This window comes from Scyliorhinus torazame, chromosome 4, assembly GCF_047496885.1.
Source record: "Scyliorhinus torazame isolate Kashiwa2021f chromosome 4, sScyTor2.1, whole genome shotgun sequence".
Classification (NCBI taxonomy): Eukaryota; Metazoa; Chordata; class Chondrichthyes; order Carcharhiniformes; family Scyliorhinidae; genus Scyliorhinus; species Scyliorhinus torazame.
The window spans coordinates 108776919-108789669 of record NC_092710.1 but is presented as its reverse complement, the minus strand read 5'-3'; the positions used below and the strand labels follow the sequence as shown (position 1 = coordinate 108789669).

The following is a 12751-nucleotide window of genomic DNA, read 5'->3' as shown; positions in this document are numbered from 1 at the left end:
CATGGACGTGGTCAGACGTAAATATTTCCCATGAAATTGTTGATTTCTCTTTTGTTTGTAAAATATTTTGTCCCCCTGAACAACCGTACATTGAGAAAAAAAATTCTGAGCAATTTGATAGAAATTGTCTTTAACTACTAGCAAATGTGCGCATGAAAATGCTCTTATAATAAAAACAGCTTTAACTCAATGCAGATGGGGCAGCATGGAGGCACAGTGGTTAGCACAGCTGCCTCGTGGCGCCGAGGTCCCAGGTTCGATTTCGCCTCTGGGGCACTGTCCATCTTGAGTTTGCACATTCTCCCCATGTTTACGTGGGATTCGTCCCCACAACCCAAAGATGTGCAAGGTAGAATTGGCCACACTAAATTGCCCCTTAATTGGAAAAAATGATTTGAGTACTCTAAATTAATATTTTAAAAACTCACAATGCAGACAAAGATGTGTCCACAGATGATTTGATGGGGTGGGGCTGTGACTTTGCCCTTTGGTCGTTTCAATGATTTGTGTGCAGGTTAACGGTTACAATTTATAATGCTTACATTGTTGAGATAAAAATCTCTTGACGTAGGACTTAAACATACACCATTGGGGGCAGCACGGTTGCGCAATGGTTAGCACTGCTGCCTCACAGCGCCAAGGTCCCAGGTTTGATCCCGGCTCTGGATCACTGTCTGTGTGGAGTTTGCACATTCTCCCCGTGTTTGTGTGGGTTTCGCCCCCACAACCCAAAGATGTACAGGGTAGGTGGATTGGCCACCGTAAATTGCCCCTTAATTGGAAGAAAAAAAAATGAATTGGGTACTCTAAATTTATTTAAAAAAGAAAAAAAACCATACACCATTATCTTGCCTACCTGTCGAGGTATTTCCCGTAGGGATGTGATGAATATTTGTTTATCCCACCAATAAAATCCAAGCTAGATGAAGGGGCCTAGAATCATTTGCATTCCACTACAAATTATAAAAAGTGCTATAATTTTCTGACCCCCTCATGCTGTTGTGACTTGGCCGCTTTTGTGTACTTGATTCCCTGTCACAATTTAAAAAAAAAAAAAAATTTTAAAATGCAATATTTTTGCGTTCATGCACTACTTTGCGTTCATGCACTAATTTTCATACCTTTACATCTTTGACCACACTCATCCCTGAGGATGTAGACTGGGAAATGGGCAGGCAGATGAAATTTAAGGCAGGGAAGCATAAATTGATACATTTTGACAGGAAGAATGAGGAGAGGCAGTATAAACTAAATGCTACAAATCTAAATTTGGGGGTGCAAGAACAGAGAGACTGGGGGTTATATTTACACAAGTTGAGAAGGCTATTCAAAAGGCCTTCAGGATATAGGCTTTGAATAGTGGCATGGAGTACAAAGATGTTATGCCAACTCTTACAGAACAACATTTGGAAGAATGTGGCCAATTCTGGGCATCTCACTTACGTGAGATGCTACCTCACAGCTTCAGGGACCAGGTTCAATTCCGACCTTTTCTGTGTGGAGTTTGTACGTTCTCTCCGTGTCTGTATGGGTTTCCTCCGGATGCTCTGGTTTCCTCCCACAGTCCAAACATGTGCAGTTTAGGTTACAGGGATGGGCTGGTGTGAGCGGGGAATGAATCTAGTTGGGGTGCTCCTTGGGAGAATCGATGTCAACTCAATGGACTGAATGGTTTCCTTCTGTCCTTCTGCACTAGGGATTGTATGATAAGGAAGAATAGCAAAGCTTTAGCGAGGTTGCAGAAGAATGCAACTAGAATGGCAGCAGGGGTGAGAGACTTTAGTTACCTAGAGAAACTAGGTTCTTCACCTGAGACCTGAGAACTTGAGAGGTGTTCAAAATCTTGATTAAGTTATTGTAGACAAACTTTTCTCAGTGGCAGAAAGGTCAGTAATCAAAGGTCACACACAGTTGAGGTAATTGGTAGAAGAGCCAGAGGCCATATCACAAGTTGTGATCTAGAGTGCACTGCCTGAAAGGGTAGTGGAAGCAGATTTAATTGGGGTAATTGGATAAGTACTTGAAAAGGTAAAAATTAGAGGGCGATTGGAAAAATAGCGGGGGATTGGGGCTAATTTAATAGCTCTTTCAATAGCGACACGGTGGGCTAAATGACCTTATTCTGTGTGGTATCATTCCATGATTCTACAATAAAATGCAGGAGCCTGCAGTGAGAGGCAGTTTGCCCCTGCGCCAAAGCACAATGCAGAGGAGGTAGTCTGTGTCGATGAAGCAAGACAACCCACTGAAGTATAACACATTAATTTTTATGTTATCACATTACAGCAAGTGAGTTGTAACTCATAAAAATTTAAATTGGGCACTATCCATATTTTGGAATTTACAGCTCGTTGGCATTCTGATTCAGCACTTGTGACCTTCGAATCACGATATGTCTTCCAAAGGTGACCCTTTGCCATGATTGCTTCGTGTGGTTTTTTTCTTAGCACGCACAAAATGTTTCACGTCCAAGTAATGTGTACTGAAATGACTGCCTGTTCTAAAACATCCAGACAGCTTCCTTCACTAGATCCTTATTGCCTCCGCCCAATCACCATCTGTGAGGAAAATTAGTCCTGTCAACTCCTTCTCCTTGAGGACAGAGTGTTTCATTACTGTGAAACACTTAATCCGAGGAGGAGCTGGTGGAAGTCACCTGTAGAGTAGTTATTGAAACCATCACCCCCCCCCCTTAATTTGGGAGCCCAACCTGTGACCTGATATTTTGGTGCATGTCCATCGTGGTTATTGTCAAGCAAGAAGTCAGGAATGTATGGCACCTGCAACTTTCTTTCATTTGCCCCGATGTATTTATAAATGCTAAAAGTTCAGTTTATTCTGCCTGAAAAATTAACAGTCTAAAAAAATAACTGCTTTGGAACCTATTCAGCAGCCTATTTGCAAATATTTCTTATCATTAGTTGAAAAGAATATTTTTCCTTCCAGGTAATCAATGAACAATATGTTCAGTCTGGGACAAATGGTCTTCGAGAAATGTATGGAAAACTGCTCGACTTCATTCCTAACCATTGTCGGCTCCTCCAAGTGGTGACTGGAGGAGCAGTAATCGGGTGAGTTGCGTGCAACCAAAATGTTCAACTTTCTGAAAAATTTTTTGGGACTGCCAAATTTGCACAGGAAACAACTTTCATCCATTACAAACTAGTTGTTAACCTGGGAGATTAACCTTCCACAAGGACATAGAATTATCAAGCATAGAATAAACAATTGGATTATTTATTACATATGGATTATAAGCTAAATAGACAGGAGAAAATTCATTTACAAACGCCAGCAGGAGGGGCAGCACGGTGGCGCAGTGGTTAGCGCGGCGCCAAGGTCCCTGGTTCGATCCCGCCCTCTGGTCACTCTCCGTGTGGAGTTTGCACATTCTCCCCGTGATTGCGTGCGTCTCACCCCACAAGGGTTTAGCACAGGGCTAAATCGCTGGCTTTGAAAGCAGACCCAGGCAAGCCAGCAGCACGGTTCAATTCCTGTACCAGCCAACCAGAAAAGGCGCCGGAATGTGGCGACTAGGGGCTTTTCACAGTAACTTCATTTGAAGTCTACTTGCGACAATAAGCGATTTTCATTTCAACCCAACGATGTGCAGGGTAGGTGGATTGGCCATGCTAAATTGCCCCTTAATTGGAAAAAATAATTGGGTACTTTAAATTTATTTTTGAAGAAAAGGAGGGGATAAAGAGATGATTTGCAAAACAAGCAGAGTTGACACCTGGAAAACAATTGCGCAGCAAGTTGTGATCTGGAATGTGCTGCCTGAAAAGTTGGTGGAGGCAGATTCATAGATCCATAGAATCCCTGCAGTGCAGAAGGAGGCCATTTGGCCCTTCGAAAGAGCATCCTACTTGGGCCTACACCCTGCCCTATGCCCGCAACCCCATTACCAACACCTAACCTGCACATCTTTTTTTAAACTAGAGTACCCAATTCATTTTTTCCAATTAAGGGGTAATTTAGCCTGGCCAATCCACCTACCCTGCACATCTTTGGGTTGTGGGGGCGGATCCCACGCAAACACGGGGAGAATATGCAAACTCCACATGGACAGTGACCCAGAGCCGGAATCGAACCTGGGACCTCGGCGCCGTGAGGCAGCAGGGCTAACCCACTGCGCAACAGTGCTGCCCCTAACCTGCACGTCTTTGGACTGAGAGAGGAAACTGGAGCACTCGGGGGGAAACCCTCGCAGACACACAGAGAAAGCTCCACACTGACAGTCACCCGGCTGGAATTAAACCCGGGTCCCTGGCGATGTGAGGCAGCAGTGCTAACCACTGTCGGTGCTGCGACACTGTAGGGCTCAAACCCTACAACAATTGTCAGAGAGAGAGATGCTGATTTTTCCAGAATTAAATATTTTGTATTACATGGAGTAAATAGGACTTCTGAATTTATTTTTAGTTTGCAATGAGTTTCTAGATATCAAAGAGTTTGCCTTTGGGTTTATGTAAGCTGCTGTTAATTTATTGTTATCTTATCCTGTCGCAAATTCAACCATATCAAACACAGGTAGATATCACTAAATCATGCAATATTCTGTGGATTTTGACACTAGTAGCTACTTGACAGCATCCAGGGATCTAACAATCGAAACATGTGCTTTTTCAAAATATTCTTTCACAAGACCGTTAGCACAGTCAGCATTTGTTGTCCATCCCTAATTGCCCTTGAGAAGGTAACAGGTTTTCATCCTTGCATTTGGGCTGCTTCTGCAACTAACCATTCAGATCAGCTGGTTTATCATTTGCCTCAGAGCTGTTCCTTATTACTGGGTGGTTCATGCATCCCAAGAACCATTTTACCTTTTGTTATGACCTTCGCCTGTTACAGAGGTGGTGGATGCAGGGACAATGTCCAAGGAGCCAGTGTGCTTCTGGTGAAAAGTACCTACACATTTGGATTAAATCAGGGGTGCATTTGCAACAGATGTCTGAGCAAAAATATTGGAGCTTTTATTGGACACCAGGAGAAAACAATCCTGAAGTGTGCAAATTAGACTTGTGCTTATACCGGATCCACATATGGAATCATTGGCCAGGATTCTCCGTTTGGGAGACTATGGGCTGGATTCTCTGCCATTGGGGTGCTCCGTTTTGCTGACAGCCTCGCGGGGGGGGGGGGGGGGGGGGGGGGTTCCCCGACGGCGTGGGGCCGCCCCACAATGGGAAACCCCATTGAACAGCCGGCGAAAAGGAGCATCCCGCCGGCGTGCTGATCCAGAAATCTGGCGGGACGGAGAATCCAGCCCTATATTCTCCCCCTATAGAGGAGAATTGTGCTGGGAGCGCAAATCACGAAGCAATTCAGTATCCCTCGCCATGCATATTTTGAGTGGGCGGCCCGATAGTGAAGTCCCATGGCTGGCCACCCTATTGAGGGTCTCAATGATGGGTTTCTATAGTTAGGGGGTCTCTGTGGATTGATCTCCTATTTTAGGGGGTCTCCGGGAGGGGGGGTTATTCTGGTAGGGAAGGGGTGGGAAGGTAGTGCATTGGGAGGGGGTAAGGCAGGGTGGTCCTCGGATAGACTTTGGGGCAACTCCCTTAAGGAGTTACCCCGTTGCCCACAGCGAGGCCTACCACATTAGGTTCATGTTTGATGATACCTGTGTGAATCCTGCCCAAATGATTCCTGGTCCAGAGGACCAGATAATCATGCAGGCCCGGAGATTCTGGTCCCCGACCCACTAAGTGGATGCAAATGGGTCATTAAGACACATTGCATCTATTTACATTCTCCCGCTTACGCACGGGCACAAACTCCGATCCCGCCGCCAGCGGGGAGATGGAGTACGGCGATCCTGATTTTTTTTTTTTTCCCCAGGCGCCTAATTCTCTGCCACATCGGGGACACCGGGGAATCCAGCCCATTGGATGTGCATGTCTGTTATAATAAACTACTGGATTTATTGTTACCTGACTCTGTGTATAACTCTGTGTTCCAGTGATAAGACCGAAGTCATTCCAGGTTATGATTTTACAGTGAATTCCGTCTGGCCAGAAATGGTACGAGGTTTAGAGGAGAAAGTGCCTTCGCTATTTAACCCAGGAAATCCAGATATGTTCCATGAGGTAACTAACCATGTGCAAATTTTATATTTTGATAAGGAAGAAATACTAGTATTTATATAAACCCTTTCATAACCTCCGAATGTGCCAAAGTACTTCACAGACAAGTAAGTAAGTTTTGAAGCTCAGGGAAGGTGGTAAAAGAGGGGGAGGGGTGGCATTGTTTGTCAAGGACAGTATTACGGTGGCAGAAAGGATGTTTGATGAGGACTCGTCTACTGAGGTAGTATGGGCTGAGGTTAGAAACAGGAAAGGAGAGGTCACCCTGTTAGGGGTTTTCTATAGGCCTCTGAAAAGTTCCAGCGATATAGAGGAAAGGATTGCAAAGCTGATTCTGGATAGGAGCGAAAGCAACAGGGTAGTTGTTATGGGACTTTAACTTTCCAAATATTGACTGGAAACGCTATAGTTCGAGTACTTTAGATGGGTCCGTTTTTGTCCAATGTGTGCTGGAGGGTTTCCTGACACAGTATGTAGATAGGCCATATTGGATTTGGTACTGGGTAATGAACCAGGACAGGTGTTCGATTTGGAGGTAGGTGAGCACTTCGGTGATAGTGACCACAATTCAATTACGTTTACTTTAGTGATGGAAAGGGATAGGTATATACCGCAGGGCAAGAGTTATATCCGGGGGAAAGGCATATTCATGCTAAATGAATATTTTTTGTCAGTATACACACAGGAAAAAGACAATGTTGTCGAGGAGAATACTGAGATTCAGGCTACTAGACTAGAAGGGCTTGAGGTTCATAAGGAGGAGTTGTTAGCAATTCTGGAAAGTGTGAAAATAGTTAAAGTCCCCTGGGCCGGATGGGATTTATCCTAGGATTCTCTGGGAAGCTAGAGAGGCGATTGCTGAGCCTTTGTCTTTGATCTTTAAGTCATCTTTGTCTACAGGAATAGTGTCAGAAGACTGGAGGATAGCAAGTGTTGTCCCCTTGTTCAAGAAGGGGAGTAGAGACAACCCCGGTAACTATAGACCAGTGAGCCTTACTTCTGTTGTGGGCAAAATCTTGGAAAGGTTTATAAGAGATAGGATGTATAGTCATCTGGAAAGGAATAATTTGATTAGAGATAGTCAACACGGTTTTGTGAAGGGTAGGTCGTGCCTCACAAACCTTATCGAGTTCTTTGAGAAGGTGACCAAACAGGTGGATGAGGGTAAAGCAGTTGATGTGGTGTATATGAATTTCAGTAAAGCGTTTGATAAGGTTCCCCACGGTAGGCTACTGCAGAAAATATGAAGGCATGGGATTCGGGGCGATTTAGCAGTTTGGATCAGAAATTGACTAGCTGGAAGAAGACAAAGGGTGGTGGTTGATGGGAAATGTTCAGACTGGAGTCCAGTTACTAGTGGTGTACCACAAGGATCTGTTTTGGGGCCCCTGCTGTTTGTCATTTTTATAAATGACCTGGAGGAGGGCGTAGAAGGATGTGTGAAGTAAATTTGCAGATGACACTAAAGTCGGTGGAGTTGTGGACAGTGCGGAAGGATGTTACAAGTTACAGAGGGACATAGATAAGCTACAGCGCTGGGCTGAGAGGTGGCAAATGGAGTTTAATGCAGAAAAGTGAGGTAATTCATTTTGGAAGGAATAACAGGAAGACAAAGTACTGGGCTAATGGTAAGATTCTTGGCAGTGTGGATGAGCAGAGCGATCTCGATGTCCATGTACATAGATCCCTGAAGGTTGCCACCCAGGTTGAGAGGGTTGTTAAGAAGGCGTACGGTGTGTTAGCTTTTATTGGTAGAGGGGTTGAGTTTCGGAGCCTTAAGGTCATGTTGCAGCTGTACAAAACTCTGGTGCGGCGCATTTGGAGTATTGCGTGCAATTCTGGTCGCCGCATTATAGGAAGGATGTGGAAGCATTGGAAAGGGTGCAGAGGAGATTTACCAGAATGTTGCCTGGTATGGAGGGAAGATCTTAATAGGGAAGGCTGAGGGACTTGAGGCTGTCTTCTTTAGAGAGAAGAAGGTTAAGAGGTGACTTAATTGAGGCATACAAGATGATCAGAGGATTAGATAGGGTGGATAGTGAGAGCCTTTTTCCTCTGATGGTGATGTCTAGCACGAGGGGACATAGCTTTAAATTGAGGGGAGATAGATAAGACAGATGTCAGAGGTAGGTTCTTTACTCGGAGAGTAGTAAGAGCATGGAATGCCCTGCCTGCAACAGTAGTGGACTTGCCAACGCTAAGGGCATTCAAATGGTCATTGGATAGACATAAGGACGATAAGGGAATAGTGTAATTTGGCTTTAGAGTGATTTCACAGGTCGGCGCAACATCGAGGGCCGAAGGGTCTGTACGGCACTGTTATGTTCTATGTCACTGTTATAATGTGGAAAATGTGTCAGCCAAACTTTGCACAGCAAGCTCCCACCAGCAGCACTACAGTAATGACCAGATAATCTATTCTAATGATGGTTGAGGGATAAGTATTGGTTAGAACATGGGGAAGAGGCCCCGGCTATCCTTCGAAATAGTGCCATGGGCTCTTTTATGTCTACCAAGCCGGCAAATGGAGTTTTGCCTGGGCTGATAGCTTGTGACAATGCAGCACTCCCTCCGTACTGGCACTCGGTATGTCAGCCTAAATTTTGTACTCTAATCTCTGGGGTGAGACTTGAACCCACAACATGCAGATTGAAGATGCGAGAGTGCTACAGGCAGCTGCCTCAGTGGATTTGGTGTATTTCCAGTGTAAAATTCAGCGCTTATTAAATTTAACCTGTTTCCACCGAGGCCCCAGGTTCAATCCCGGCCCTGGGTCACTGTCCGTGTGGAGTTTGCACGTTCTCCCCGTGTTTGCGTGGGTCTCACCCCCACAACCCAAAGATGTGCAGAGTAGGTGGATTGGCCATGCTAAATTGCCCCTTAATTGGACAAAAAAATTGGATACTCTAAATTTATGAAAGAAAAAAATGTTTTTACCTGTTTTTCGAGCACAAATGGTTTTCCCAGAATTGCTGATTGTGTGTGGCTTCATGTGAGATCTTTGTTCCATCCATCCTGTCCATTCTTATTTATAACTGTCTGACTGGATGAATAAGGATAAGCTTTATATGTCAGGTTGAGCGCTGGAGGGGATTTCCATCAGAGAGTTATATATGTGGGTGTTCCTCAGTGAGGTTGCAAGGACTGTAGTTTACAATCCATGGGCTCTGAGGTATAGAGTTCTCCTGCAGCCATGAGAATGATTACGTTGAGCTTGCACACCTATTGTGAGTTGTGATGCTCATTCCAATTGGAATTCCTTTCATCTGCTAGCTGCCAACTCAGATTTGAGATCTTCCAAACGTTACATTTAAAAAATGCCTCAGTTGCTGTAAAACCTTTTGGGACATACTGAGGTTGTGAAAGGGACTCTATAAATGTAAGTTACTTGCTCTCTCTCATTCTCTCCCTCTTATTCTCGTTCTCTCTCTTAGCGTCTCTCTCACTCTCTCTCTCCCTCTCTCTCTAGCTCTCTTATTTTCACTCTTTCACTTATTCCCTCTCTCTTATTCCCTCTCTCATTCTCTTTTACCCTCTCTCTCTCTTACCCTCTCTCTCTCTTACCCTCTCTCTCTCTTACCCTCTCTCTCTCTTACCCTCTCTCTCTCTTACCCTCCCTCTCTCTTACCCTCTCTCTCTCTTACCCTCTCTCTCTCTTACCCTCTCTCTCTCTTACCCTCTCTCTCTCTTACCCTCCCTCTCTCTTACCCTCTCTCTCTCTTACCCTCACTCTCTCTCTTACCCTCACTCTCTCGTTCCCTCTCTCGTTCCCTCTCTCTCTCGTTCCCTCTATCTCTCGTTCCCTCTCTCTATCTTTCCCTTTTGCTCTTTTTCGCTCTTTTGCTCTCTTTTCTCTCGTTCTCTCTCGTTCTCTCTCAATCTCACTACCTTTCTCTCTTACACTCTTTCTCTCTTTTACTCTTTTTCTTTCTCTGTTTCTCTCTATCTCTCTTTCTCTTTCTCCCCCCTCCCCCACCTCTCTGACATGTTGTTTTGCTGGGAGGGTTGAATTGTAGAGATGCGCAGGATCTTTTGAAGTGGGAGTCACTTGGCAGTAATTTGGCTTGGCCTCCCGTCCACTGCTCCATCCATACTGTGTTTTCAGCTGCCTGGACTAAAGTCTGGAATCCCTCCCTAAACCTTCCCCATCTCTTCTTTCCCCCCCCCCCTCCCCCCCCCCCCCCCCAAAGGCAGGTCAGGGGGTGGGAGAGCAGATGGTTCAGTTGGTTGGCCAGCCGGTGTGGATCAGATCGGCGCCAACAGTATGGGGTTTGATCCCCATTCCAGCTCGGGTGGATTCAGGACCTGCCCCCTTGCCCTACCCTTGGAGGAGGTTGGCCCTGCCTTTGGGCAGAGAACTGGAGAAGAAGATAAATGCAATTGTTCTTCAGGACATGTTTGTAACCATTCTCTATTGGATATTCCAGAAGTACACAATTACGATGGAATTTATTAGAAAGTTTGAGTGGCAATGTGCATCTCAAGCAAGTGTAAAGAGACTGAGATCACACTCGGCATACAAGAGTTTCAACAATAAATGGAGCCTGCCTGTTTATTACCAGATCAGGTATGTCTGCATTACTTGACTGTATTGTCTTCAATCCATGTAATTTCAGACCTGTAGTCTGTGCATTGTATTGTGTACACCTGATCGTTTGTGCCCATAGCATTTCATTATTCAATAATAAGAATGTACTTGGCACAGAGTTTATCTTTTCCACTGTCCCTATTTTTTTCTTCAGCTTGTCCATATATAAGCTTAAAGTAAATTCAATTGGCTGGACAGATGGTTCACAATGCAGAGCGAGACCAGCAGCGTGGGTTCAATTCCCTTACCCGCTGAGATTATCCATGAAGGCCTCGCCTTCTCAACCCCGCCCCTGTAATAATAATTTTTATTATTGTCACAAGTAGGCTTACATTAACACTGCAATGAAGTTACTGTGAAAATCCCCGAGTCCCCACATTCCGGCGTCTGTTCAGGTACACTGAGGGAAAGAATGCCCAATTCACCGAACAAGCATGTCTTTTGGGATTTGTGGGAGGAACCCGGAGCACCCGGAGGAAACCCACGCAGACACAGTGAGAATGTGCTTACTCCACACAGACAGTGACCCAAGCTGGGAATCGAACCCGGGTCCTTGGCGCTGTGAAGCAACAGTGCTAACCACTATGCTACTGTGCCGGCCTGTCGCCTGAGGTGTGGCGATCCTCCGTTTAAATCACCACCAGTCCATTCTCCCCCTCAAAGGGGAAAGTAGCCTATGGTCCCCTGGGACTATGGTGACTTATGTAAGTTCTTTTTAAAACAGTAAAAGAAATGACATGATCATTTGCACTTTACCAAATCCTTTGATAGATTCAAGGAAATTGCTGGAAACTTGGAGGCGTCTATGTCTGAAGGTTTGAAGGAAGTGCCAGGTAGGAGCTTTGTATACTAGAGCTAGTTCTAAAAGGAGGAACAAACAGCCTCTTTAAGCATAACAAATCCCATGTGAACAGACGGGGCTAACACTCGATTTTTTTCTGATGCAGCTGGAAGTGAGTTTAGGCTTCTGGTTACCCATGTTCTGTGGCAGAACCTTCTGAAATGCTGGGCCGATCACATCTACCTGCCCCCACTCGCTCACCGCTTCTGGAAACTGACTCTGCAGTTACTAGCACGTTACTCTAAGTGGGTAAATGAGGTGAGTGACCCTTTTCTCTGCCTCGGATAAAAAACACTTGGAATCTTACAAGAAGGAGGTCATTCAGCTCATTGTGCATATGCTATCTCTCCGAAAGAACGAACCAATTAGTCCCACTCTTCCCTTGCTCTTTCCCTGTAGCCCTGCTGTTGTCTTACCTTTCAACTGTTCCCTGTTTGAAAGCTACTTCTGCGTTGGTTTCCACCATTTGTTCAGCAGCGTAATCCAGATTAACATAACTCAACGCGTTGTTAAACATTTTCCCTCCTTGACTTTTTTTTGCACGACGAGGAAGACCATCTAGCTGCTAGCGATGCTTGTGATGAGTGTTGATCGGTTAATGGTTTTAACCAGACTGTGTTGGACCAGTTGCCTTGGGTGAGGTGTGCTGAATGTAACACTGGTGTTGTACGTGATCTGCCACTTCCTTAGTAGATCAGCCTAAACTACCTCTGATAAATGGATAAAAGGCACATTGGTGCAGTTGGTTATTGGACCTCAGTACAAAGCTATCACACCTTCAATTTTGTTGGAAAACGTATATCCCTTTTAAAAACAAAAGCATCAACACTGCATGTAAAAGGATTGTGGAAATCTGAATTTCTCTCCCTCAAAAAAGCTGTTCGGGTTGTGAGTCAGGTGGAAATTTCAATACTGAGATTGATAGATTTTTGTTGATGTTACCGTTCACTCAAGGAGTCAGAGTTGCTGTGGCAACATATACTTTTGCATGCATGTTGTAGACTGGAGCTACGAACAGTGAGGCTCCAACTTTCTTTCCATTATATGCTGACTGGGAACCTCTGCGCTGTTATCACCAGCCGTTGGCGTGTATTGGAAGGATTGGTACTCGACCTGCCTAGCCGCGCTCCGAACGCACCTTCCTTGACCACCAAATCCTGGGGTAGGGTTCTTGGGCCCCGAATCCCTGAGCTGCTGGCTCAGAAGCAGGGGCACTACCCACTGTGTCAC

At 45.2% G+C, this 12751-nt stretch overlaps 1 protein-coding gene across 1 annotated transcript in view; it reads left to right on the top strand.

The window, feature by feature from the left end:
* The window catches only part of cog2 (component of oligomeric golgi complex 2), a 94001-nt gene that overhangs the window by 54462 nt on the left and 26788 nt on the right, over positions 1–12751 (top strand). The window contains exons 8-12 of the mRNA XM_072498457.1: positions 2947–3071; positions 5969–6095; positions 10520–10659; positions 11452–11513; positions 11628–11779. Of these exons, the coding sequence (XP_072354558.1) occupies positions 2947–3071; positions 5969–6095; positions 10520–10659; positions 11452–11513; positions 11628–11779 (606 nt within the window). The remainder of the gene's footprint in view (positions 1–2946; positions 3072–5968; positions 6096–10519; positions 10660–11451; positions 11514–11627; positions 11780–12751) is intronic.